This window comes from Acomys minous (genome assembly GCF_964271855.1).
Source record: "Acomys minous genome assembly, chromosome: 10".
NCBI lineage: Eukaryota > Metazoa > Chordata > Mammalia > Rodentia > Muridae > Acomys > Acomys minous.
In genome coordinates, this window is record NC_140491.1 from 105838907 (window position 1) to 105866839 (window position 27933).

Consider the following 27933-nt stretch of genomic DNA (forward strand, 5'->3'; position numbering starts at 1 on the left):
CGTGGGAACTACATTTCCGGAAGAGGGCGTGGCTACGGCGGGCGGCGAGGTGCAGCGGCAATCCCGAGAGCCAAAGGAAAGGCCAGGGAGGCGCCGTTGGTTGTTTCTTTCCGCCAAACCCCTGTGGCGCTAGCTCTTGGTCTCTGTCCCTAGCGTCCAGTGCGGGCCTTCCGCGTCAGCCATCCCTTGAGGTTCGCAGGTGGCAGTTGCCCCCCCCCTCCCCTTTGCGGAAGTGAGGGGCGCGCCCCTGCGGACCCGGAGCCTCCATGGGCCGGACCCCGAAGGCCAATGTGTGCCAAAGGCTGAGTCGCCGGGCTCTGGGCTTCTTCGCACGCGACGCGGGTGTGGTGCAGAGGACGAACCTGGGCATCCTGCGGGCGCTGGTGTGCCAGGTGACGCCCGCCTTAGAGTGTGCCTGGGGTCCAACCTCCTGCCGGGGTGAAGTTTTGTACGCGCTCTGATTCCCCTTTGAGGGTCATAAGCGGGGAGGGGCATTCGTGCCCTGCAAATAGGGTGCTAGCAAATGGGTACTCATCGGTCCACCTCGTGGCCTTAGTTTTAAAAAGCTTCTTTTGCCTTCCTGCAAACAATCGGTTTGCAAGTTTGGCATCAATTAAACCAACACGTATGGCAGAGGGAGAAACACTAAACAACAATGTACTTTAAAAACTGTAGATTTACACTACCACCTAAAATGATTCCTAAACTGAAATTCTTTGTATCTTTCAGGAGAGTACTAAGTTTAAGAATGTTTGGACAACTCATTCCAAGTCACCTATAGCCTATGAGAGGGGAAGAATATATTTTGACAATTACCGGTGCTGTGTCAGCAGGTAAATTCTTGGTAAATTTTTTTCCACTGTAATTCACCTGGCTGTAGTTTTTATAGAACCACGTGGCTTATTTAGTGCTTAGTGAAATAGAAAGATGAAAAAAAGAGTCCATAATAAAACTAGATGGAAAATGCATGTGATTTTAAAACATCGTTAAATCTAAAGTTACAGGTTTCATTTTTGTAAATACTGATTTCACACAAAATTATAGCACTGGCAAAAGAATATGTTGCTCAGCACCATTTGCTGTTTTATAACATTTAAAAGACCAGAGTGGAGAAAACAGGTTGTGAAATAATTAGATGTTGCTTAGGAGGCGGGCATTGGTATTGTGTCTTAGAAGTACTTATTTTTTTTCAAGAGAGAAGAATATTCAAATAAATATATAGTATTTATAGACACATAATATTTAATAGTTAGCCTCATCTACAGGCTGAATTGATGCTTCCATGCCTGTTACCTAGATGAAGAACCTGAGTTGCCTCTCTTTCCTTTACGTTGGCAAATATCTTAAGGCATATTCTAAACATCTGTGGTGGGACATGCCTTTCTTCCCAAACAACAGCAGGTAAAGTTAGTTTGCAGAAGGAAGAAGCCATGTTTGAAAGTGACATCTAATTGAGTGGCAGGAAAGGTGACGAATCAGAGGAGGATCTGAGAGAGGAAAGGGAAGCAACTTAAGGGAGCAGCACAGAGAAGGAAAGGGACATGAAGCACTTTTACAGAGAGAACATGCTGCATCCAGGTAAAGCCAGAAGGAGCCAGAAGATTAGGACAGATGGTTGCAGTTAGTTTGAGGCCAAGCAGAGCAGTTCAGTGAGAAACGGAGAGAGAAGCCAGGCGGAACCGGTCATCGTGGAGAGGGGTTTGAACCACAACAGCTGGGTTGAACCAGCCAGCCAGAGCTCAGAAAGAACTAGAAAAAGTGAGCTTATTCAGCACTAAATCTCAGAGGCTGACAACATTCCAGGCCTGGATTAGATTGTATGGAGGCTAGAAGCTTCCAGGGCCAGGCCTAGGTTAGCAGAAGGAAGCAGTAAGCTTTGGAGATGACATTCAGTTCAGGCAAATAAAAGCTGTTTTTACCCATGTCTCTCCATTTTTCCCTTGGATGTAATTTCCAATGCTTTGTAGAATGCACATACACTTGAACTTCTCCACAGCTGTTGCAGAGTTAGTTTATTAGGATTCTTCCAGCCAACTCTATAGAGATGGTCACAGGAGTTGGAGCGACTGACCTCCCTAATAGTAAAAGCTGAGCAGTTCAGGTGGAGGGGCTACTGTAAAAGGAGCTTTTATTTGCCTGTTGCTCACCTCGGCCTAGTCCTGGAAGTTTAGGCCTAAAATGTTTTCAGCCTCTGAGACTTACTGCTTGATAAGCTCCTTTCTTGTCTTACTGAGCTCTGGGCTGGCTGGCCCAACTCAGCTATTCTGGCTCAAGCTCCTCTCCCAGAAGACTTCTCTCTTGGCCTCTGAATTGCTCTGCTTGCCTCAAGCTAACTCCGGCAATCTGCTCTAGTCTTCTGGCTCCTCATCCTCTGGCTTGCGTTCTGTCTTCACCTGAGTTTAGCTTGTTCTCTCATTCAAACTCTCCGGGTAAAACTACCTCCTCTGTATCGCCCCTTAAGTAGCTTCCCTTTCCTCTCTCTTCTCGTGAGAGTTGGGTGTATCCTATTCTGTCATATCTTTCTCTGATTTGTCTTTTCTTCTTCTTCTTCTTCTTCTTCTTCTTCTTCTTCTTCTTCTTCTTCTTCTTCTTCTTCTTCTTCTTCTTCTTCTTCTTCTTCTTCTTTTCTGCTGCTCAATCGGACATCACTTTCAAACATGGGTGCTTCCTTCTACAAACTAACTTTACCCTCATTGTTTGGACGGCAGACCCAAGCTTTTCTTTACCTGATACTTGCTCTATACCAGACTGGCCTTGAACTCAGATCTGTTTGCCTTTGTTTCCTGGATTAAAGGCGTGTTTGTGTTCTAGCCAGATCACAGAGACCCTAGGTCTTTGGATGTGATCTCCTGGCAGAACAGCCATGTTCTGAATTAAAATTCCTCTACAGAATACTCAGCAAAGAAAGATAAGGCCAGTATGGACCATATAAAGAAGAAGTGTAGTCAGCGCTCTGTTCTTATATGCTGTAACACCAAAGGTAGAGCCTCCATGGGGCCTGGGCACAAAGGAACCCCAGTTTTCAACTACACTAACAAAGGACTCAGCCCCAACAAAACATGGCTAGGGCTGGATGAAAATAGTGTCTTCTGAGTCAGAGCAGCAGAGGGAAGGATCCTGGGTTATTGGTTATAACAGTTTAGAGCTGTGACACTATCTTGCACGCTTTCCCGCTCCCTCCTCCCCTCTCTATCTCCCTCTCCCCCTCTCCTCTTCTCCCCCTCTCCCCCTCCCCCCTCCCCCCTCCTGAGACAGGGGTTCTCTTTGTAGCCTTGGCTGTCCTGGACTTGCTTTGTAAACCAGGCTGGCCTCAAACTCACAGCGATCCACCTGCCTCTGCATTCCAGAGTGCTGGGGTTATAGGTGTGCACCACTGTGCTCAGCCCCACAAGGTTTTCTTGAACAAATGCTTCTTCACGTGCTTTAAAAAAAAAAAAAGCCAAAGACTTTTTTGTTTTGTTTTGTTTTTCAAGACAGGGTTTCTCTGTGTAGCCTTGGCTGTCCTGACTCACTTTGTAGACCAGACTGGCCTTGAACTCAGAGATCCTCTGCCTCTGCCTCTGCCTCCCCAGTGCTGGGATCAAAGGCGTGCACCACTGCACTCATCAGTTTTTCTGAAACAGTGTCTATAAGTCTCTGGTTCTAGCTATAGAGATCTGGACAGTCTCTTACATGTTCATGATGCTTGCTCATCATCATACCTTGTAGTATTAACAGTGACTGAGGTACCGGTTAATACCCAACATATTGCTTTCCCATATTGGACACAGTTGCTTTGATTTTAAAAAGTTCAGTTAGAGTAAATGCCATTGATTAATGTCTTAGTGATAAATAATACAGGCATTCTTCATCATGCTGTTTAGTGTTGTACCCACAGGTAGCATCACATGAAATTGTTTTCACTCCTGTGATATTCAGTTTGATTTAAACCTTTGAGTTACTGGAAGAATATCAGAGGTGAATAAAATGTCATCCCCAAAATTGCTTCTCTTCACAGTAGTTGTTGAACTGTGAAGTTTATCAGTTAAAAAGAAAACATCTATGGGCACATCTCAATGGTGCTCAGAGAAAGAGAGACTAGCTGGCTATAGCCCCAGCCCAGGGAAACTGAGGCAAGGACTGCCTGAGAACAGCCTTAGCACCATAACAATACTGTTTTGAAAGTAAACATCAAGGATAGAATGTTTGCTTTCCCAGTAGGGAGTGCATGAGTGTAGTGCTGGGTATAAAGCCTGGAGCCTGACAGAAGACCTCAAATGTTTCAAAGGCTAGCCTTGAAGTTGCTGGAAGATACAATGTTCAAGGACAGTGGAAATGGGTACATACTTAGTATTTCTAAAAGGAATAAAATCTACATTAAAATGTGTTTCCTTTTATATCCACAAATGCTCATTTCAACTAATGTGTCTTTAGTCAGGGCTGTATTGCGGTTATGAAACACCATGACCAAAGAAAGTTGGGGAGGAAAAGGGTTGTTTGGGTTATGCTTCCACATCACTGTTCATCCCTGAAGAAAGTCAGGACCTGAACCTGGAGGCAGGAACTGAGGTAGAGAAATGTTGCTTACTGACTTGCTCATCCTACTTTCATATAGAACCCAGAACTAGGGATGGTACCACCCACAACAATACCCGATAGGCTTTCCTACAGCCTGATCTTAGAGACATTTCCTAATTGATGCTTTCCTCTCTGGTGACTCTAGCTTGTGTGAAGCTGACATAAAACTAGCCAACACATAATAGGACCTTTTAAAAATATATATATATATATTATTAAGTATCAGAGCAATAGAATGAACTCACTGGATTCAACAGATATTTACAGTAAATGTTTAAGGATTTAATTAAGAATTCAATATAATGCTATTTTGTAAAGCAAAGTCCAGGTAACTCCATTTACATAAGGAAAAATGGAAGGTAAGCCAAAGTGTGTGTGTGTGTGTGTGTGTGTGTGTGTGTGTGTGTGTGTGTGTGTTTAAGTGGTTTTATTGTAGTATTGTAAAAGTAATTTTTATTCACCTAATGAGCCTAGGCCTGGCTCTGGAGGCTTCTGGCCTCCATACAATCTAATCTAGTCCTAGAATGCTTCCAGCCTCTGAGACTCACTGCTGAATAAGCTCACCCTTTCTTGTACTTTCTGAACTCTGGCTGGCTGGTTCAACTCAGCTGTTCTGGCTCAAACTCCTCTCCAAACTGGGCGATTCAACTGGCTACTCTCAACTTCTAACTGAATTGCTCAGGTTGGCCTCAGACTATTTTTGGTAATCTGCTTTAATCTTCTGGTTCCTTCTCATCCTCTGGCTCACTCTGTCTTCACCTGTGACTAGCTTGTTCTCTCTTCAACCTCTTTCTGTAAAACTGCCTCCTCTCTCCCTCATCCTCTGTGCTGCTCACTTAAGTAGCTTCCCTTTCCCTCTGTTGTGAGAGTTGAGAGTATTCTATTCTGTCAAATCTTTCTCTGATGTCACTTTGTCTTCTACTCAATTAGACATCACTTTCAAACACGGGTGCTTCCTTCTATAAACTAACTTTGCCTTCATTGATTGGGGCTAAAGGCATGTACCACCACACCTGGACCTAAGCTTTTCTTTACCTGAAACTTGCTGTATATCAGGCTGGCCTTGAACTCAGATCTGCTTGCCTCTGTCTCCTAGGATTAAAAGTGTATCTGTACTGCAGTGGGATCATATAGACCTAGAAGGTCTTTGAATGTGATCTCTTGCCAGCACAGCCATTTTCTGAGTTAAAATTCCTCTTCATAGTATAAACTATGTTAAATATTTTTATTAATTTTAGTTATGTGTATGTGCCTGTGTGCACATGCATGTGTTAGTGAAGGTACTTGCAGGGGCCAGGAGCATCATATCCCCTGGAACTGGAATCACAGACAGTTGTGAGCTTCCTCATGTGGGTGCTGGAAACCACACTTGAGCCCTCGGGAAGAGTAGCAAGTGCTGTCTGCTGCTGAGCCACCTCTCCAGACCCTGTTATAAATGATTTTATTTTATTTCTTTTAGATTTTTCCCCTATGTTTATGTATTATGAATTTGTGATCAGAAAAAAAACCAGAACAGTTAAAACAATAGAAAGTTGAAATTTGGCGCTACAGACGTGTGAAAGAAATGTCTCAAATCCGAGCAGACTGCTTTAGGTTAAAATTTATAATAATGCTTTTTTTCTCTTTTTTACCCAGTGTTGCATCAGAGCCAAGAAAACTTTATGAAATGCCAAAATGTTCCAAATCAGAAAAAATTGAGGATGCTTTATTATGGGAATGCCCAGTGGTGAGATTTCTTTCTAGAGCATTGATTTTCAAAGCTCCCCACACACTTAAATGTTTGTTTGTGTAATTTTACTTTTATTTCATTTTTTTAAAAAAATTCATGCATGAGTAATGTATTTATATAATTTCTGCTCCACTTCCTCCCCGTTTGATTTCCTTCCATGTTCCCCTATACACATTCCTTCTCAAGTTCATGTCCTCTTCTTGATTATGATACACACACACATACACACACACACACACACACACACACACACACACACACACACAGAGTGCATAAACAGAACCTGCTGAGTCCATTTACAGTTACTCATATGCATTTGTGTTTAGGGCTGACTTTGGATTGGATACCCTGTCAGGAGGAGTCCCTGACACGGGGGCTGACTTTCCCTCTCTTAGCAGCCATTAATTGTAGCTCTTCATTTAGGGTGGGGCTTTATGAGATTTCCGGATGTCCCTCTAGTGTTGTCGTTGTGCAGGTCTTTTTTAGGCAGCAGCATTGTTAGATCTCATGTGTGCAGCGCCTGACATATAGAAAACACAGCCTCAGCAGATGTGCTGGCCAGCTGGCTTCCGCAGCTTTTCTGCCCCCTCTTCCATGATGGACTTTAAAGCATTTTAGCTTAAAAGAACTAGTCGGTGTTAGTGTGTTACTTAAAGGATAAAATTTAAAAATGATTGTGATTCCCAGATCTTTAGAAAAGCCAAGAAGAGAATGTGTCTTTTCAGTATCCTTACAAAGTTATCTTTAAAAACATCATCATTCCAAGCTGGAAAGATAGCTCAGCAGGTAATGTGCTCACTGCCAGGCCTGATGAGCTGTGTCCACCCACCAGGGCCCACACAGGGTAAGTGAGGACTGAGGTGCAGTAGTTGTCTTCCTTACTTCCCATGCACAGGTAATTTTTTAAAAATCAGTATTTGGAATTCATTTATTTTGAACAGGCTCTTGTATGAGCCCATGTTAGCTTATGACTGGATCTGTAGCCGAGTGTGATGGTACACACTTTTAATCCCAGCACTCGGGAGGCAGAGGCAGGCGGATTGCTGTGAGTTCGAGGCCAGCCTGGTCTACAAAGTGAGTCCAGGACAGCCAAGGCTACACAGAGAAATCCTGTCTCAAAAAAAACAAAAAACAAAAAACAAAGAAACAACAACAACAAAAAAAGACTTCATCTGTAGCTGAGGATGAGCTTAACCTTGGACTCCATCCCCCCTGAGTGCTGGGATTGTAGGCCTGCACCACTATAGTCAGTTTATTATGAAAATTTTTAAATTAGAAATAATTTATAAATTTTATAAAGTTAGAAACTGATGAAAAGCTTTATAACAATATGAAGTACTTTATAATCATTCCTAGTATTTGTGATCATTCTACTCCTAGACTGAAATAAATTATTGTAAATATTATATAGATCTTTGAAAGTAGATTCTTATGAATTCCACCTGTGAATGTAGTTAGACAATAATTGTATAAAATTTAAAACTACAGTAGCAAAAGTCATCCCATTAGGCTAGCATTTGCCCTGGCCTGCACTTTTCAGGACACTGTTTCCTTGAGATGCTAGCATTCAGATACAGAAAAGCTAGGAAGAATTGGTCCGGGGGGAAAAATAAATAGGGAACACTGAAACTTCTAAAGATTAAACAAGGATATTTATAAATTCCCCCTCAGTCTTTAATACCACTGCTTCGAATAATGCTAGCAAGCACAATGATTGTCAAACTTACAAATTCTTTTTAATCACAGCTCTTTTTTTAGAGTTCTCTTTTTTTAAGTTTTCATACCATCATTTCTAAGAAGTTCTCTTAGGAAGCGCTGCGGCGAATTAATCACATCTGTGAGAGACTTGTCAGTCGCTCTTGAAGAGAAGAGCGCTCCCAGTCTGTAACCCAAAGTACTGTCTAAGCCACAAGCAGCAATATTCTGAACTTAATGTTAAATTTTTTCCAGGCTGTTGTTTTTCCATAAAGCTGTAATTTTTTTAAATTGTCAACCCCCTATAATTACTCTCTTTTCATAGAAGCCTCCTTTTTAAGATTTAGAAAGTTAGAAGCCTGTTTTCTTCTTCTTTAGTTGAAAGCTGTAAATAATTGTGCCTTGAACAATTTAAAACCTTTTAATCTATTTTTCTGGAGGGGGATTAGAGAGATGATAGGTTTCTTAATTGAGAAAGTTTGAATTTACCAATTCAAACACCCAAAATATAGAGCAGTCCTGGAAAAATAAAGTTAACTTAATTCCTACTTTCATTCCATAAACATTTAAATGATTTTGTTTTTATTTGTGGTGACATGGATTTTTTATGAAGAACTCAGAGGAACACTATACTAATATATGAATGCAAAACTACTTTTAAATTAGCACTCTATTTTGTTTTGTGTCTGAGATAATGTTTGAAATGCCACTTTCAGTTTAAGAAAATAGTTCAACTCTATAATATATACTTGTTTCAAATGTCTTTTTAATGGAATAAGTAGGAATAGTAGATATAGCCTTAAGATCTACTTGAAATGATGCATGGGTTGTTGTGGTATAAAAGCATTCATGTCATTGCCTATGAGTTAAAATAAGCAGTTAATGTATTTAAATGCTACAACATCCACATGGATGTAGGAGGACTAGTTTGCAGTCAGTCTGCACTATACAGCGACTGACTGCCTAAGAAACAACAGAAATTAACAAAACAAGCAAACTAAAAGAAACAGTTGTTCCCCTGGAATTTGAAAGGGAAGACAGCTCTGTAGCTTACGCAGAGGCCCTGGCCTCTTCTCTCCCGTTGGTGTTTTACCTAATAACACATTTGTTTCAACTTCTCAACTCAAAGCTTTACTTCTGGAACATCAACACGTTTGCTCCTCTTTCCCTTCCACAGTAGACTGGACCGGTGAGATGGCTCAGTGGTTAAAGGCGCTTGCTCCGAGTGATGCAAGCAGAGAACCTGAGTTTGAGCCCCAGGACCCCATAAAGGCAGGAGGAGAGCTGGGCGTGGTGCCACACACCTTCAGCCTCAGCTCTCAAGAGGTAGAAGCAGGCGCCCTCTGAGTATGAGGCCATCATGGTCTGCATGGGTATTTCCAGGCCAGCCAGGGCTACATGGTGAAACCCTGTCTCAAACAAATAAGTGGAAGGAGAAAACTGGGTCCACCTACTTGTCCTCTGATCTCCACATGTGCACTGTGGCTTGTGTGCCCATATGTACACAATAATAATGATACGTTTTAAAAGCGTTAAGAAATGGTTAAAATAGTTAAAGTAGCAATCTACAGTTGTGTCTTTACTTGCCTTCTTTATTTGTGTACTAGATGGTTTCTTTGGACATAGAGTACTGAGATTGTTCATAGCCAAGTGCTTTGTTTTTACTTTTTTTTTTTTTCTTTAGGGAGAAATACTTCCTGACCCATCAGACTATAAGTCCTCACTCATAGCACTGACTGCTCATAATTGGCTGCTTCGTATATCAGCAACTACAGGGGAAATCCTGGAGAAAATATACCTTGCTTCCTATTGCAAGTTCAGGTACTAACTATGAGATTATTATTTAAAAATTTGTTTTAAAATTTTGAGACCTGGCCAGGCGTGGTGGCACATGCCTTTAATCCTAACACTTGGGAGGCAGAGGCAGGTGGATCGCTGTGAATTAGAGGCCAGCCTGGACTCCAAGGTGAGTCCAAGACAGCCACTGCTATACAGAGAAACCCTGTCTCTAAAAACAAACAAACAACAACAATAAAACATTGAGACCTATAGCCCAGGACATCGTTAGCGCCTCCTTAGTCCTACCCTCTGTCCTGGTTTCCCCGTATATTTATGATCCCAGTTTGTATAAACTACTCTCGTTGTTCCCCCGCCTTGCTCTATTTGAGGATCTGAGGCAGTGGCCTATATTATTTATCTTTGTATTCCCAGTGAGTAATTAGCCTTTATGCACTAGTTAGGGGTAGATGGCTCATGGCTTCTCCATTCTAGTACGATCTAAGATGTGCAGGTTTAGCTATTATAATTAATAGAAATTTTAGAGTGAATGTGAGTAGGCAATTTGTAAAAGTAATATTTTTAAATACTTTTTGTAACTCCCATTTTAAATTGGAAATGGGTGTAATGGTGCACGTCTTTAATCGCAGCAGAGGCAGAGGCAGATGAATCTCTGAGTTTGAGGCCAGCCTGGTCTACAAAGGGAATTCCAGGATGGCCAGGGCTACACAGAGAAACCCAGTCTTGAAAACCAAACCAAAATAAGTAAATAAATAAATATAAATTGGAAATGGTTCACGTGTGTGTGTGTGTGTGTGTGTGTGTGTGTCTGTCTGTCTGTCTGTCTGTCTGTCTGTCTGGGGGGGGTGGGTTTTGTTTGTGTGGTTTTTTTGGGGACTGGCTCTGAAACTGATCTTGAACTCCTGCCTCTTCCCTCCAAGTGCTGGCACTGCAGGCATCCACCATTGCACCCAGTTTATTCTGGACTGGTGTTGAAGCCAGGTTTGTTCACACAGGCCTAGCACTCTCCCAGTGAGCGGCCCCCAGCCCTGGTTCCGCCCAGTCTAAGGGGTGAATGCTCTTACGTTAAAAATGTTTTTATAGATGCATTCATTTTATTTATTTTTTGTGGGTGTTCGGCCTGTATGTGTATTTGTGTGTAGTGTGTGCCCGGTTCCCATGGAGATGAGAAGAGGGCGTTGGGTCTCCTGGGACTGAAGTTATGGATGGTTGTGAGCCACTGTGTGGGTGCTAGAAACTGAGCCTGGATCCTCTGCAACAGCAACACGTGTTGTTAACCACCGAGCCATGTCAACACCCTCCTCAGAATCAATTTTTAACTGTCATGGTAGCAGATGCTCTTAATCCTTCAAAACTTAGAAGACTGAGCCAGGAAGATCTGGCTTTCAAAGTTATCCTCAGTGACATACCAAGTTCAAGGCCAACTTGGGCTACATGAGGCTAGTCTCAAAAAAAAATTTTTTTTATTAGAAAAGAATTATTTAAGACTCTAGAAGAATTAAAATTTAAGTAGAGATGTATCATATGAGAATCTAGAGGAAAAGCTAAAGCTATTTAAAATATATTACTTTTATAAATTAAGTTAAAATATCTTAATTATAAAGATAATTATAGCAAATAATAATATTTGCCCAAAATAAGCAAATAAAGTATAATGTTTTGATTTTCAGTATAGGGACTGATCTCAAACTTTCAACTCCTCTTTGTTCTTTCAAAAGGTACTTGAGCTGGGACACTCCTCAGGAGGTCATCGCAGTCAAGTCGGCTCAGAACAAAGGCCCGGTGGCGGCTCGCCAGGTCCGCAGCGTTGAACAGTGTGTCCTTGGGATTGGCCCACTTGTGGAAGCTAGTGGCCTTGGTGTTGGGAGAGTACTGTTTAAATTTGAAGCGGGCTGCTCTCATGGGCTTCTCTATTTGATATGTGTTTATTTTGGGGACTGGGGATTGAACCACACATGCATGACGGTGCTCTAGTGCTGAGCTACGTGCCTCAGGTGCAGGCCCTTAACCCCAGCATTTGCAGAGGCAGGAGGCTCTCTGAGATCCACGCCAGCCAGGGCTGCATAGTGAGACCTTGTTTTTTTTAAAAAAAAGTGTCACCCAGAATTTACTAGACTTTATAAAGCCTAGAACTACCTATCAGGAAACTTATTTCTGTTGGTAAGGAACTACTTAGAAAATATTTATTGAACATTTTTATAAAATACATATTTTTTTTCCTTGGAGGTTTTCTATTCTTATCTCAGGACAGGACATATGAAAAACAACTATAATAAGAAGCAACTATTTTCTGTTCACTTTTGGCAAGATGTGTATTCGAGTTCCTCCTTGTGTTTCAAACATAGCTTAAATTTTTTTCCTGTCACATTGACCGTTAGGTAATTAGAATTCTGGGGTGCCTTTTTGTTTGGGGTGTTTAATGTTTTGGTATAGTTTTTGAGACAAAGTCTGACTGTGTGGTCTAGTCTATCTTCAAACTGAGATCCTCCTGCCTCAGCCTGCCAAATGCCAGGATTGCAAGCATGTGCTACTGTACCTGGCTTAGGAACCTTTTAACAAATTGTTTTTTGGTTTTTGTTTTTGTTACCTTGCTTGAATAACCACATCAGGTAGGTGTTCCCTTATCACCTCCAGCCCATTCCTTCGCCCTCGGCCTTTTGTTCTTCTCTCCTTTGCTTTCTTTGTCTTTGTGTGTGCCACGGAGCCAAATAAGCTCTTGGTTAGCTTTTTAAACATCATTAAACAACTGTTAAGTTACACTTATTTATATGTGTGGGGCTAGGGCCACTTGTAGAGGAGGACAGAGGACAGATGGAGGAATCAGTTCTCTTCTACCCTGTGAGTTCCAGGGATCCAACACCTAACCACTGAGCCATTTCTCCAGACCTAAGCTTACTTTTAATGATGGTCATTTATAAATATTTCCTGCATCTTGCCCAATCGTATTAATAGCATAACCACATACTTTTATTGGGCTCTCTTTGGCCTTTTCCTCATCTATTGAAGTGGCCAGCCCAAGAAAGGGATACTATCTATTGCTTTCTTTTCACACATAGTATGTTGTTTTGTGCTTTGGTGAAGGAAAGTTTCTAAAAGTGAAAGACTGTAGACCGGCTGTGGTAGTGCATGCCTTTAATCCCAGCACTTGAGAGGCAAAGGCAGGTGGATCGCTCCCTATGAGTTTGAGGGACAGCCTGGTCTACAAAGTGAGACCAGGACAGCCAGTGCTACACAGAGAAACCCTGTCTCGAAAAACAAAAAGACTATAACAAAGTAACACAACATTTCAGGAGAATTCTAGACATATCTGGTCTAATGTGCTACCTAAAGAACAGTCTAGCTGTGCGGGTGCTTTGTACGAAGGTTATTTATTACCTGATGATGTTATTAAGTCTTGTAAGCATTTCTGCATTCAAGACTGTTCCCACAATCACTAGCCAACAAGTTCTTGGGCAGGACATACAAATTAACACCTGCCCTTAGGTTTAGGAACACAGACCTGAGATTAGTAAAAGTATGTCTCTTTGAGAGGACAGATCACACTGGTTTTGGATTTGTTTGTGTTTTAACTTTTACTTCCTGAGCCTTTGATTGGTAGTCTTGGTACTCAAACCTTGTTTCTGCTCAAGTGGAATTTTGCTGTGATGGGGTCAATAGCTGTGCCATCCCTAAATGAAAATACTCCCTGGAATTCTACACTAGAGAAGTAAACAGGTTACTTTGCATTCCATAGTGGAAATAAATTGCTTGGAACTTGTTTTTTAAGATAAAGGAGCTCTCTTCTTCAAGCTGATAAATCATTCAAACTTTTTCTGACACACTGTCTGTCTTCAGTACAGTCCTACCAGTATGGCCCTTTCAGTGACTGGACCATGGTGCCACTGTGCTTTGATTAGCTTCATTATTAGAACTCCAGTTCACAGGACCAATGCTCAGTGTTCTGATAGAAGAACTCCTTAGTTTCCTTTTGGAGAGTTTCGTGTTTCCATACTTGTGAGTCTGTGAGGAGCTGGGGGATTAGTGCACATTTCAAGTCTGTATGCTTTACTGATGGCAGTTCCTGAAAACTTTTGTATAATGAATGCTAGGGCAGATGTATATTTTGAACTCATGAAGATAAGTGTTTTCTGAAGTACTTGCTAGAGCTGCCCATAATTCTATTCTCTCTTCCTAGGCAGGCACTCAGCAGCCTGCTTTGTTGTACCTCGCAGTATTCCGGGTTCTGCCCTTCTCACTTGTAGGCATTCTAGAGATCAACAAAAAGGTAAGAACGCCCTCCCTCCCTCTCTCCCTCCCTCCCCCCTTCTTTCCTTTTCTTTCTTTCTTTTTTTTTTTTTTTTTTTTTTTTCTTTTTTTAATGCAGGATAACCTGGAACTTACTATGTAGACCAGGCTAGCTTTGACCTCAAAAATCCATCAGCTGCTGCCTCTCAAGTGTTGGAATTAAAGGTGTGCACCACCACACTACATTACATAGTTGTAATATTTTATTGACAGCTAGGTATAATATCTTCATTTTCTTAGAAGTTTTGATTGGGAATGTGCTGTCTATGAAGTGTTTACTGATCTGTCTTATTTAATAGCAAAGTGTGACCATTCAACTGGAGAAGAAGCGGAGCCAGCCCTTGAGCTGCCTGCGTGGTCTGGTGTCTCAGGCTGCTTGTCATTAGTGCTGGAAACCTGTGCTCATTAACACACTGCTAGTTTATAAATTCATGAAATGCCTAAGGGACTTTTTTCAAAAGGAATAATTCAAAGCTTGCTAAAATGATCATTAAGCTTCAGCAAAATGTCTCATTTTAATTACAAGGTATAGGTCTAAAACTTGCTTATTATATGAACAAGACCTGCAGTGGAGTACATACGTTCTCTAACTCATGCAGTTTGAGGTTTTATTATGATCCCGTTTATCTTGATTTATGGAATATATGGGAGGAAGAAAAGACCAAATTTCAACTGAGTAAAAGTCACTAGTCTTTCTTTTTAAAGATTTTCATTTTGTGCAGAGTTATCTCGGGGGACCTTCTGCAAGTTGTTAACTTATAACTTATAACATGGTGGAAGACAAAATCTTGAGGATCAGCTAGTAGTCACTCACAAACAAGACAAATTGATTTGAACATTTCCTTTTCTGAAAGCTTATACTAAATCGCATAAACTAAAGAATAATGCTAGTTATCGCTTATTGTTTATTTTGTGCCTAGGCAGCTTTAAATATTTTAAGACATTGTGGCAGTGTATTCTAGTAGAAGTTGAACAGCTATTTATTAATTTTAAAATGTTTGAACTACCCAAGGACTTCTTTTCAAAGTGTGGCACCAGGAGTGGGAAATTAAAGAGCTAGGAGCTACCCAACGCAAAGCAAACCATAATTATCTTTCTAAGAAAATGACAAAAAGACCAATTTGTAACTTCATTGTTTTCTTTATGCTTGTGGATTAAGTAATTCTGTGTATTACATTCTTGAGGAGGAATAAACACTAAAAGACTGACAAAGTCAAAGTTGTTCCTGTTTATTATGTATCCAACACAGTCATTTGAGAAATTTGGTTTTGATTATTATAATATGGATTAAAGCACATCTTTCACATATTTATATGTATTGAAAGTGTACAGGGGTGAGGGTCTTGAGCAGTCATGTACTTAGGCTATTTATCACCATGGTACATCTTCACTGAGGAATCTTTCTTGAGTAGAAATCAAAATGGATTTTTATTTCCTCTATACTTTGCAGTACTATGCAAAAAGATAAGCCTGCCTTGCTTTTTGTTGAATATTAAAATAGGCACATAATCATGTTCTTTCTCAGAGCTGTATAGAAAATCATCCCAAGGTTCAAGAATAAGAAGTTTTAGGGACCAATAAGCCAAAGTCTTACTCTAGATAAATGTCTGTAGGGGTTTGGTCTGTATGGTGTTTTTAATGCAGTTGAGAAATCAAGCCTTACTAGAAATTAGAGAATATAGTAATGATAAAAATCTGGAGTTGGAGCCAGGCAGTGGCACACACCATTAGTACCAGCACTCAGGAAACAGAGGCAAATCTGAGGTCAAGACCAGCCTGCTCTACAGACTGAATTCCAAACAGCCAAGGCTGCACAGAGAAATCCTGTCTCAAAAAACACACAAACATCTGGAGTTGGGAACTAGGGAGATGAGTTGGTGAGTAAGATTACTTGATATGCAGTCATGAGAACGTGACTTTAGATGCCCAGCCCCCACATAAAGTGCAGGCCATGTGTACCTGTGACCACAGCACTGGACAGGAGAGGTTAATCCAAGCCTTGCTGGGCCACGGCTACAAATGTGGAAAGCTCCAGATTCAGAGACCAAGACCCTGTCTCTCAGGGGAATAAAGTACGGAGTGGTAGAACAGAGCATCTAGTGTCATCTCTTGTTCTTCACCTGTGGCCAGGGGCTTACCTACTTACACACACATGCATTATATACAGAAAACACAGCGTGCGCGCGCGTGCGCACGTGCACACACACACACACACACACACACACACACACACACACACACACACACACACACACATACACATGGATCTGCAGTAGACGATTTCTCTTATAATTACTTTCCAAGAGCCAATCTTTTTGCCTCTCAGCAGCTATCAACATTTGTCTTTATGAAGAATATTTTAGTATAAATAATGAGTCTCTGTTGGATGTACTGATAAACACTCATTTAAAATTACATGGCCTCAGTGCATACCACTGCTCTATGAAAAGCAGAATGTTTAATTACTGTGTATTGACAAAGCTGTACAGAAAATGGATGCAATTTGAGCCCTGTGTGCAGTACCTCCATACAAGCTTCCAGCTTGAGGATCCAATGACTTACTGCCCGCCTCTAATAACCTCTAGCCTCGAGTTGCTAAATCCTAATTAAGTCTTAATGTGAGGCTGCAAAGACGACCTGACTATAAATCAGGAAATGCAAATATGTTGATGACTCAGAGTATTGGCCTTCTGGTCCTTTCTTAGGTGATATCTGCTTTTTCCCTTAGATTTTCACGAATGTCACAGATGCTACCTTGTCCCACGGAATACTGATAGTGATGTACAGCTCGGGACTAGTCAGGCTGTACAGCTTCCAAGCCATCATCGAACAGGTAGAGGAAACCACATTTGGGCATGCTACACTTAGTGTGAGGTTTGGACAGAAGGTTTTTGTTGATGCTTGTTTTGTAGTTTTTGTTACTGTTTTTAACAAGTTGGGTGCTCATACAGTTTCGATTATAAAATTTACTATAGAAATATGAAAATACAGTAACCTTCACAAGAAGGGTGGGGAGGATAAACAGAAAGATCCTTGAATGAAGACATTTTCTCTATCATGTACATGTAAAGTTTATTTTCTTTCCAGCCAACGAATAAGTAGGCATTAAAGCCACCATTTTGTTTTGCTTTGTTTTTAGTTCATGCAGCAGAAACTTGACTTAGGGTGTGCATGCAGTCAGGGCGGGACTACTGGGACTGTAGGAGAGGCTCCTTTTGGCATTCCTTGTAATGTTAAAATCACAGGTACGGCTGCTACACAGTGTCATTTCACCTTAAAGTAAGTGCTCATATAAATGGTTCTGCATTGTAAGCTTCCGTGTTTTTCTCTCTGACTCACTTTACTTCCCTACAGCATATGTGTCCCTTACTGTGAATAAGCGCCAGCAAAATTCTATGTGTTGTTAATTGAAGTAGAGCCCTGAGGATGCTGAGCCTTTCTGACACTTGCATCCCTGACTAGAAAATGATGAGTTACACCAGCTCATCCCAATTTAGCTTCCTTATAACTTAAGGTTTTTAGCTTTGTTAAGTCTACCCATGTCTACCAACTACATATAGCAGATCCTAGACCTTGGAAGAATAAACAGGAAAGTTAAATGTGATTTCTGGGTTTTTTTATTTGTTTGTTTTTTGTTTTGTTTTGTTTGCTTTGGTTTGGTTTGATTTTTCAAGACAGCCTTGGCTGTCCTGAAGTCACTTTGTAGACCTGGCTGGCCTCAAACTCACAGCCATCCACCTGCTTCTGCATACTGGGTACTGGGATTAAAGGCATGCTCCACCACACCAGCTAACTTTTCTGTATTTAACTAACTCCCTGAGCCAGTTATGGTGGACGATCCCTAGAACCCTAGCACCTAGGAAATAGAGCCAAGGAAGATCAGGAGTTCAAGGTAATCCTTGGCTACATAAGGAAAGCAGCAATTGAAGGCCAGCCTGAGCTACATGAGATCCTGTCTCAAAAAAAAAAAAAGTAAAATAATAATGTTTAAAAACATAGTCTATAAGCTGGGTGTGATGGCACACGCCTGTAATCCCAGCACTCAGGAGGCAGAGGCAGGCAGATCTATGAGTTTGAGGACAGCCTGGTTTACCAAGTGCATCTAGGACACCCAAGGCTACACAGAGAAACCGTGTCTCAAAAAACAAAACAAAACAAAAAACAAACAGAAAAGATTCATTGTTAAGTGAATTGAGCAGTTTTAGGGAAAGCTAGCAATACCTCCTAACCTTAGAAATACCTCCTGTGTTCAGTATAAACATGCTCACAAAACTCCTGGGAGCATTTTGTCTGCTGTATGTAAGTCACTGTGTGCATGTGTGGGGCCCCCAGGGGCCAGAGGAGGGGACCAGGTCCCCCCTAGAGCTCGGGTTACAGGTAGTTGTGATGCAAGTGCTGGAACCAAACCTGAGTTTATTATCATGTGATAGTTGAATTTCTTTCATAATTTACTGATACATACTCTTTGACTTATTATGTTGGGATATTAATATTTTTATTACTTGAAAAGGCCTTTGTTTATTACATATATTTTCCTTTTCTTAAAAGTTGTTTAAGGACTTAAATACATTTGATATATCTACACCTTTACCTGTTTCTCCTCTATCCTAATGATTGTGAGCTACTTTTCATGATTTTTTTTTCTCTTGTGTACATCTCTCAGAAGTAAGAAGAGCCCTAGCAAAGCACACATTTCCATTTTAACATCTAACTCTTACATGAGTGATCTTTCTGAGAAAACCCCTTTAGGCCGAGTGGCTTCCTAAGCCAGAGGCCACAGATGAGCTCTCTGCAGTACCTTCTCCTCACAGTGTGTTGAGTGGATCTATTATGTTGTAATTAAAATTGAGATCAAAGAGGAAGAAAAAAAAGCACCAACAGAAATTTTCTTTGATGCTCAAGAGACTGATTGGATATGTCTATAAAAATTAACTTGTTTGATGGTAATGCTAGTAGTGATATCCGGTCTCTAATAAACTCTCCATTGTGGCAGACTCATCCTAATAAATGGGAGGCATTATTCAGACCAGTGTTGCTTCTGTGCAGGAAGTGTAACTCGGCACAGCTTCTGTAGGGTTTGCTGGTATATACCTGTAGCCTGTAATGTGGAGGTCTCCTTGCCTTTGAAAGAGCTGTTAGGCTAATGACCTGCTACCATTGTTAAGCGAGTTGGTGTTGTGCCTCACCCAGAGTCTTGTACATAGATCCTGGGTAATGGAGGTCGTTTATTATGGATTTGCCTCTCTTGCCCCCTACAGTAAGCACCTCCAGCCTGTGCTGCTGCTGCTGCTGCTGCTGCTGCTGCTGCTGCTGCTGCTGCTGCTGTTTGGGGTCTGCTCACACATTGGTCAAACATTTCCACCATAATGCATGCCTAGAAAGTTAGCTTACAGCCTTACTTTGTTTTCTACTAGCTTTCTGTCTCTTAGCAACAGACCTCTTTTCTGACTACATTTTATTCCCTCAAACATAGTCATTTTTCATTATGGAACTTAGTAAAATATGTATATGTACCAAGAAAGATTGAACCTAGTTAATGACTGGTGCAAGTCTACCCAGGATAAGAAGCTAATAAAGTTCTCTTGCTCATCTTTACAGACTCTCCAGCTCCACTCTTTGAAGTTTCATCCCTGGAGAATGCGTTTCAGATTGGAGGCCACCCTTGGCACTACATCATCACACCTAACAAGAAGAAGCAGAAAGGAGTTTTCCATATTTGTGCCCTAAAAGATAACTCCTTGGTAATCCATGAGTACTCAACTTTGGGTTTTTTTGTTTGTTTGTTTTGTTTTGTTTTGTTTTTGGAGACAGGGTCTCTGTGTAGCCTTGACTGTCCCAGACTCACTTTGTAGACCAGGCTGACAACTTAAAAAAAAAAAAAAGATTTATTTATTTATTAAGTATATAGCCTTTTGCTTGCATGTATGCCTGCACACCAGAAGAGGCCCCCAGATCTCATTATAGATGGTTGTGAGCCACCATGTGGTTGCTGGGAACTGAGCTCAGGACCTTTGGAAGAGCAAGCAGTGATCTTAACCTCTGAACCATCTCTCCAGCCCAGAGTACTCAACTTTTTAGGAGTAAATTTATATTAGAACTTTTATTTTCTACTTCTCTAATAGCTCTATAGGTCTAGGAATTACCTTTTCATTAATTTGGGAACTATTTTTATGATTTTAGACAGGGTCTCTATGTAGCAATGGCTGGCCTGGAACTCACAGAGTCCTCCTGCCTTGTTCCCCAGTGCTAGGACAAAAGGCATGCACCACCACACCCAGCATTTGTGAACAATTTAAAATACACAGAACATAGGAAATAGTGTTTTGTTACCCACAATTTTAAAGCACAACTGTTTGGACAGTCTTAGAGCACTAAGAATTCTGCCTTCTCATTCAATTCATATATTCTCCCCCCCCCCCACCCCGTCTCCCTCCCTCCCTCCCCCTCCTTCCCTCCCTCTCTCTCTCTCTCTCTCTCTCTCTCTCCCCCCCCCTCCCCTGTCCCCCTCCCCTACACACTCATGTAGCCCAGGCTGACCTCAAACTCACTGTATAGGTAAGACTGGCCTTGAACACCTGATAACTCCCGTCTTTACCTCCCAAGTGCTGTGACTGTTAGCTGTGTGTCACCATACACAGTGAAGAGTTTTGTTGCAGGATTCTTGTAGAAAACATGTCTCAGATGCCACTGTGGGAACTGTGGCTAGAATAGGTCCGGGCTGCCTCTGAAACTGCTGTGGAATGTGTTGTTGGTTTTGAAGAGAGCAGAACCAGATGGTGTTCTGGAGCTCACGGGGTTGGCACTGGAATGGCGCCTTGGCAAGGGTTTCCTCACGTTGCTTCTGGCGCCACAGGAAGAAATGGCTCAAGGCAAAACAGTAAAATTTCTACCTATTACATTCATCTTAATTTTCTTTCAAAATATGATTTATTCACTGATTTTTTTTTCATGCAATTGGTTAAAGTCTAGCATAGCCACACATTTTCTTCCATCAGGTTGCTTATATTCCCCAAAGGAAGATCCTTTCCCCGTTATGCATCACTGGGCTGCCGAGAGAACACTTACCCACTGACCCATGCTGTGGCCCTCATCTTTGCTTCTGTTGCTGACTTAATGTAGTTTATTACTGAAACCTCTTGTCATACCAGATAAATTTTCTTTTTATGAACTGGATTAAGTTTACTCCTCACCCATGCCTTCCAGGGCTCTGCACAGTCTGTCACTATGGACTCTAGCAGTGTTTAAAGTCACAGGTCCCACCTGTCACCATGTTGAAGGTCAGCGTGTTCTTGGACCCTGTCATCCTTTCCTGCTGATGTCATGGGTCACCATGTCTGTTGTCCTTCGCAAGAAAACATTTCTCTCCATTTTCTCACATCTTGGTCACATGTAACAGTTCCTGTTGTCCCCCTACTCCCAGTGAAACTCTCTTTTATAAAATTTACAGAAATTTTTCTAGGGGCTGTTTCCTGCCATTACAAATTCTGGTTGGACTGTTCACCTCTCCACCAAGACTTTTTTCAACCATCAGTACCTGTTACTCTCGGTCCCAGCTAATTTTGCATCCAGTCAAACCTTACACGATGTATAGCCTATAATTTAGCATATGACCTTCGTATATAAGAACTGACTCTATGTGTCCTTTCATAAATGAGTGGTTTTTAATCATACATATCACATACTGTCTAATACCAATTACAGCATTTGGTTAGGCCTGTGTTTCAGCACATTTATAGAGAACTGCCAAAGCCAGAAGTTAATGCATGCATTAGTTCCCGGGGCTGCTTTGTAGGAGGTAAAGCTTGTGAGTACACGTGGATCCTGTGGCATATGGTATTGTTTTTTTCTTTCACTTTCCCATCCCTTTCTTGAGACTAGGTCTTACTATGTAGCCCTGGCTGTCCTGGAATTCACTATGTAGACCAGGCTTGCCTTGAACTCTTAGAGCTTTGCCTGCTTTTGCCTCCCAAGTAGTAAGATTAAAGGCGTGCACCACCACACTTGGCTTTCTTCTTTATTTTAATGCCTAAGTATACCTACATATTTTGGAGTAAAACTATTCTTGTCTTAAGTGCTAATCAGTATTAAACTGTTTTCTTAGATATGAAAGTTTAATGTTTAACTTATTTAAGGCACTTATGTGACCTGTGTCAGAGACTCTTGTTTGGTTACGTGTTTGTGTGAGTGTCACCCGCTCTTCTGATTGATAGGTGTTGTGGACAAAGTTGGGAGGAGGAGATTGTAGGGAACTACATGTGTATAATACTGGAAAGTTCATGGACTTTGGAGTCAGATCTGCTGTTTAATAGGTTCCAAACATTAGGCTAGTAGTACTTGCTTTCTTTGTGTGTCAGTCTGTGGTTAAGGAGCCATAACATGGGGTTGCTATTGATACTTGTTTTGAGTATTAGTAAAATCAAATTTATTAGTGACAAAGAGCATCCCCGCTGCCCAATATGAAGTGCAGGCACGAGAGATGGCAGCTTAGGTGACAGCATGGCGCAGAGTAACTGGCGTCCTCGTGTCTGTTTGTCCTCGGTCGGCCCTCACACGCGCCCCCACTCCCAGCTCCTATGCCTCGAGCTACCAAGAGGGCTAGACGATTTGGAAAATTATTTACCCTTCTAACCTCTGTCCTCAATATTTTTTTTTCCCAACTTCAGGCAAAAAATGGAATCCAAGAAATGGAGTGTTGCTCACTGGAGTCTGACTGGATCTATTTCCATCCTGACGCGTCTGGAAGAATAATACATGTTGGTCCAAATCAAGTCAAGTGAGTAATTTTCTAGCACTTTAAAATTAAAAGCAATTTTTGTAGCGTATATTTGCATTTTTTTTCAATTGAAACCATTGTAATTATGTGAAAAAAATTCCCTTGTGTGGACTATTTCCTGAGAGACTGTTGTCTACATAATCTGGCTTTATTCTTTAGCTTTACCATTACTGTTTATAAGTATTACATGTAAGTCCCTTGATTGATGATATGTGAATGAATGAAAGGGAATTATAGATTATCCTTTTCCTCAGTAAGTTTTTTTTTTTTTTTAAAGACAGGTTCTTAGGGTTTTGCTGTGTAGCTCATACCGGCTGCCAGAGTCTGTAGCCCAGGCTGGCCTTGAACTCACAGTCTGCCTCTATGCACACTGGGATCACAGGAGCATGCCACACACCTAACTGGGTCTTAATTTTCTAGGATTAATGAGAACGAACAAAGCTGATCCAGGCCTGAGGTCTCAGCTGCCCAAAAGGTCCAGACAGGAAGATTGCAAGTTCAAGGCCAGCCTGGGCAGCTTTGTGAGAGCTTGTTTCTAAATAAAAAGGGGCTGGAGATGCAGTTCAGCAGTAGAGCACTTGCCTGTAGTGAGTGAGGTCTCAGCCTCAGTCTCCAGTACCCTGCAGAGAAAGGCGAAGGTTTGAGTTTGTCCTGAGCAAGTGGCCTAGTGTTTGCTTCCTGGTTGCTGTTCAGCTGACCTTCTGCTTTCAAAGGTCTTCATCTGGCTTCCCTGGCATCAAAATAGTCCCATGATTTTGATCTTTGACCCAGACTCCCACGAACTGAAGCTTATCCTCAGTATTTACGTCTTTTCTTCTCACTCAAGTTTTCTTCCTGTTTGATGCTAGTTATTTCCTTGATTCAAAAACTGGAAATAGTCTACCCTTCCCTCCCACCTCCACCCCTCAGTTTATGTACTAGCCCAGACCACTCATTGGTCTAACAACAGAAATTTGAATTTTTTTTTTTTTTGGTTTGTTTGCTTGTTTGTTTTTGAGACAGGGTCTCTGTGTGGTCCTGTCTGTCTGTCTTGGAACTTACTCTGTACATCGGGCTGGCCTCAAACTCAGAGATCTACCTGCCTCTGCTTCCTGAGTACTGGGATCAAAGGTGGGCACCACCATGCCTGTCTTTTCCCCAGGTTTAAAATTTTTTGGATAGTACCACTAATTGAGATAACTCTTCTGTCGGTTTAAAACATCATCTGATGACTTTGTCACTGGCAACTATGAAGTGCCCAGTCACCCTGCCATGTGGCTTCTCTCTCCTTGCTGTTTTCTTTGCCTAAGGAACTTAAGCTTTGAAAACATTGTGCTTTTAAAGCTTTTTAACGATGCGAACAGATTTCTGTGGGTGGGAAGCAAATTATTTTATTTTCTCTGATTAATAAGCTTGATCCATGAGATCATTTATACTTAAATCCAAATCTTAAAATATGATCCTAAAAGAAACGGTATTATTGGCCGCAGGTTTTGCTCTCTTGTGAAAAGTCCTGCGTTGCAGCTCATCGCTGTCCTGTCTCTCTCACCCTAACTCTAATAGTGTTCTTAGCCATGTGTTCTACCGAAACAACAGTGCAGCCTCTAATGTGGCGGGAAACACCCAGGCCCTGCAGCAGGAGGGAGAGGTGAGGCTTGCTCTGCAGTGTCACTAGGCTGGTTCAGGACTGAGCAAGCCACTGCGTTGCCCGTGTCAGTACCGCTTGTCACAGCTGCACTTTTCTGTTTCACAAATATGAGTGTGAAGGTGGTTATGGATTTTTAGCGATGAGATTAATGTGACAGACTAGTCAGTGGAGAGAAGGGCGTTGCTGCAATTTTCATTTGGGGAGTTTCATTTGAGGTCAGCTTTGGCAGATTGATGGAGTTTCACAATCTTGAGTTCTTAGGATTCTTTTTCCTTTCCAGAGTCTTGAAGCTAAGTGAGGTAGAAAATAATAGTTCTCAGTATCAGATCTCTGAAGATTTCGTCATTTGGGCCAATAGAGAAAACAGAGTAAGTGAGAGATTTTTTTATATCCTTTCTATAGAACTGTGTCTGTAGCTTGCAGTAAGCATGCTCGCTTGCTAGGCTGCAGTCGCCACCACAGCTCTCCAGCAGCTGTTGGCTGGGTCTGCATGAGTAGCTAGTCTTACCCCAGCTTACGTAGGAGGCTTGAAGACAGCTGGTGATACTGAGTTTATCTTGTTTCTTTCTATTTCTTCTCTCTTCAAATTTTTTAGTGATGAATTGTCAATCTTTGGTTCTAAATAGCTGTGCAAACTGAAGGCTAGGTGGGGCATAAATCCTTTAAAACCAGGTAATACCATACCCTAACTGCAGCTGGTTCGTTTTCCTGTTGTGTGTAAGCTGAGCCCCTCGAAGAGCAAAGTTTCCGAATGCAGATCCACCTTGAGTTCCCCGCCAGAAGGATGAGTGAAGAGCAAATCTATAACCTTTAATTAATTTTTGCCTATTCTAGCATTTATCCATTTAAAGCCTTTATTAAAATAAATTATTTTTCACTGAGTGAAGGATTGGAAACTAAATTTAAATTAAACTTGGGATTTTCTCAGTTTGCTGAAGGCTTGTGTGTGCTGGGAAAGGCCAGCTGGTTTAGCGTTGTTCCAGGGACTGTCGCCTTTGCATGCACGCAGTGGGGCATGTCCTGACCTTCCTTCTCCCCTCTCATAGAATGAAAGCTTAGTCACTGTCACAGCTTCTGGACGCGTGGTGAGAAGAAACATCAACCGTCTGGATGATGACCCAGAACAAGAGGTATTTGTGAGCCAAAGATGACAGTCTAACTGTCCTTTCCACTCAAATTTGTGCTTCCCAGGCCTGGGGCAGACCCTGGAGTAAGAGATGCCTGCAGGCAGGACGCTGGGGTGGCAGGGGCTGGTTAAGTCACTGTCACCCCACCTTCTCTTACAGGAACCTTTCAAACAATTTTATTTGTAGTAACATTTATAAGGCCAAAATAATTTGAAAACATGATTAGCTTAATGTATTTGTGAGGCATGGATTTACTTTTCTGTTTTGATTTTTTGTTTGTTTGTTTCTGAGACAGGGTTTCTCTGTGTAACCTTGGCTGTCCTGGACTCACAGAGCACTGCCTTCCTCTGCTTTCCAGGTTTCTCTGTGTAGCCCTGGCTGTTCTGGAACTTACTCTGTAGGTTCGCCTGCCTCTGCTTCCCAAGTGCTTGGAATAAAGGCCTGTACCACCACCACCCAGCTACACTTTTTTTTTTCCCTTAAGATAAGGAATTTAAAGGCAAATTCTTCAGGGTGAGTGATGAACGTAGTTCAGCAGTAGAGTGCCTGAGTAGCATGCATGAGCTCCTAGTTTCAATCCCCATAGAAACAAAAGGAAAACAGAAAACTGGCAACTGTAAGTTGAGGTTATGCTGGCGATACTTCTGGGTGGAGAGGTGGCTCAGCAGGCAAGAGCACTTGCTATTCAATCACAAGGACCAGAGTTCCAGTCCCGGCACCCATGTAGCAGCAATGTGGGCAGCCTGCAAAGCCCTGTAGCTGCAGCCCTAAGGGATCCAGTGGTCTTTCTGGTTGTTTGCCAAGCCCGTTGGATTCTGTTTAACCCCCAGAAATGGGTCACCGTGTTTTACAGATATTATAGAGGTAAATTTCTACTGGTTCTCTCATGCATTTGTTCTTCCTTCTGTCATTTTTTCATAAGTGATAGAATGAGTATAGTTAAAATGTAGGACTAGTCCTAGCTTATTAACTGGAATTGACCCTACTTTTATCTGTCTTATTGATCTGTCCCCAAGACTTTCAAAATCGTGGACTATGAAGATGAGCTGGACTTGCTTTCTGTAGTAGCTGTCACTCAGATAGATGCTGAAGGAAAAGCTCACCTGGACTTCCACTGCAATGAGTATGGAACCTTACTCAAAAGCATCCCACTGGTGGAGTCATGGGATGTGGTACGTATCACCTTGGGGAGACTGAGTTGTAAGGGTTTCCTTCAGGTGCTGTGTATTAGAGCGTGTCCTATCAGTCCAGGCTCACCCTGGACCACATGAAAGAAGTTACTTCCCAACATGCAGGACAAAATGAGTACTTCTAAGCCTTCTTTTTCTTAGTGTTAGGGATACCTTCTTGCCAGTATCCTTGAAAATAAAACTTTGTGAGACATGCTGTTCCCTTACTGTAGTCTTTTATTTTACTACCAATCATAAGTTTGGCAACACTTTTCTTTTAAAAAATGAAATTATGTAGTTATCTTTCACAGTTAGTTAATAACAGGCAAGTTGGGTTTCCAGCACTTGGAAATAATTGTTCTTCCAGACATTATAAAATATCAATGTACAGAGGATATAACTCAGTGGGTACCGATCAGCCTAGCATACCAGAGATGCTGGGTTCCGTTCCCAGTACCACCTAAAATGAGCTGCTGGTGCTGACAAAGAACTGCGAATTCAGGCTCCTAAGTCCGGAGCTCTTTCCATTCTCTTAAGTCTTCAGTGTTTTCCCGTTAGTCATCTTCATGTACATAAATGATGAAAACTCCACTTCTGGCAATTCTTCCACATCTGTGTACATAGGGAGGTGCCTAGGGTGGGTGCTGTGGTATTGTGGTGGCACAGCAGTGAATAGGATTGTGTGAAAAGCAGATGCCATGTGACTGTGTTTTGTTACAGACGTATAGCCATGAAGTCTACTTTGACAGAGATTTGGTGCTGCACATTGAACAGAAACCCAACAGGATCTTCAGCTGCTATGTTTACCAGATGGTCTGTGACCCTGGAGAAGAGGAAGAAGAAATTGTCAACAGAAGTGGTTAAGACAGTGAGATCGTTGTAACTTGAGACATTGGTGAAACTGTGTCCTGCCCTCCTTATCTGCATAGAACATTCTGCAGTATTTTCCAGAACAGGCCTTGTGCTAACTTCAAAGGACTAGGTTAAACTCTTGCCACATACGGTGGTGAGGACTCTGTTTTATGTAAATGTTCTCTAGGATGCTATCCCAAGAGGCTTAGCATTTTGAAACTTTTAGACTAGGTGCTAATGGGAATTATAAAAAATGCTAGGGAACAGAAGACAGTTAAATCCAGGTGTCGAGGAGACATCATTGATTCAGGGATAATCAACAT

The 27933-nt window shown here is 41.7% G+C and overlaps 1 protein-coding gene across 4 annotated transcripts; it reads left to right on the plus strand.

Annotated features, from left to right (window-relative positions):
• The first annotated feature begins 16 nt into the window (after positions 1-16).
• On the plus strand, positions 17-27855 carry DCAF17 (DDB1 and CUL4 associated factor 17). 4 transcript variants are annotated; one of them, XM_084800143.1, is made up of 14 exons: positions 19-392; positions 730-833; positions 6193-6283; positions 9666-9802; positions 11497-11575; positions 13953-14042; positions 16791-16895; positions 17202-17307; positions 19661-19803; positions 22726-22835; positions 24743-24830; positions 25509-25592; positions 26606-26761; positions 27479-27855. In XM_084800143.1, exons 1-14 carry the CDS (start codon positions 267-269, stop codon positions 27620-27622), a joined length of 1563 nt encoding a protein of 520 aa, XP_084656269.1. In that variant the 5' UTR covers positions 19-266; the 3' UTR covers positions 27623-27855. The 4 variants fall into 4 exon arrangements, 3 of the variants coding, with proteins under 3 accessions (XP_084656269.1, XP_084656271.1, XP_084656270.1); XM_084800145.1 differs by having other exon boundaries at positions 340-438; XM_084800144.1 differs by having other exon boundaries at positions 342-448.
• The last annotated feature ends 78 nt before the right edge of the window (positions 27856-27933 follow it).

What these genes read in the sequence shown, in the direction of transcription:
- DCAF17 (XM_084800143.1), top strand. Translation starts at nt 267, where the DNA reads ATGGGCCGGACCCCGAAGGCCAATGTGTGCCAAAGGCTGAGTCGCCGG. An exon ending in TTCTAGAGATCAACAAAAAG is followed by an intron (nt 14,043 to 16,790) that starts GTAAGAACGCCC and finishes TTTTTCCCTTAG; the next exon opens with ATTTTCACGAATGTCACAGA. An exon ending in TCCAAGCCATCATCGAACAG is followed by an intron (nt 16,896 to 17,201) that starts GTAGAGGAAACC and finishes CTTTGTTTTTAG; the next exon opens with TTCATGCAGCAGAAACTTGA.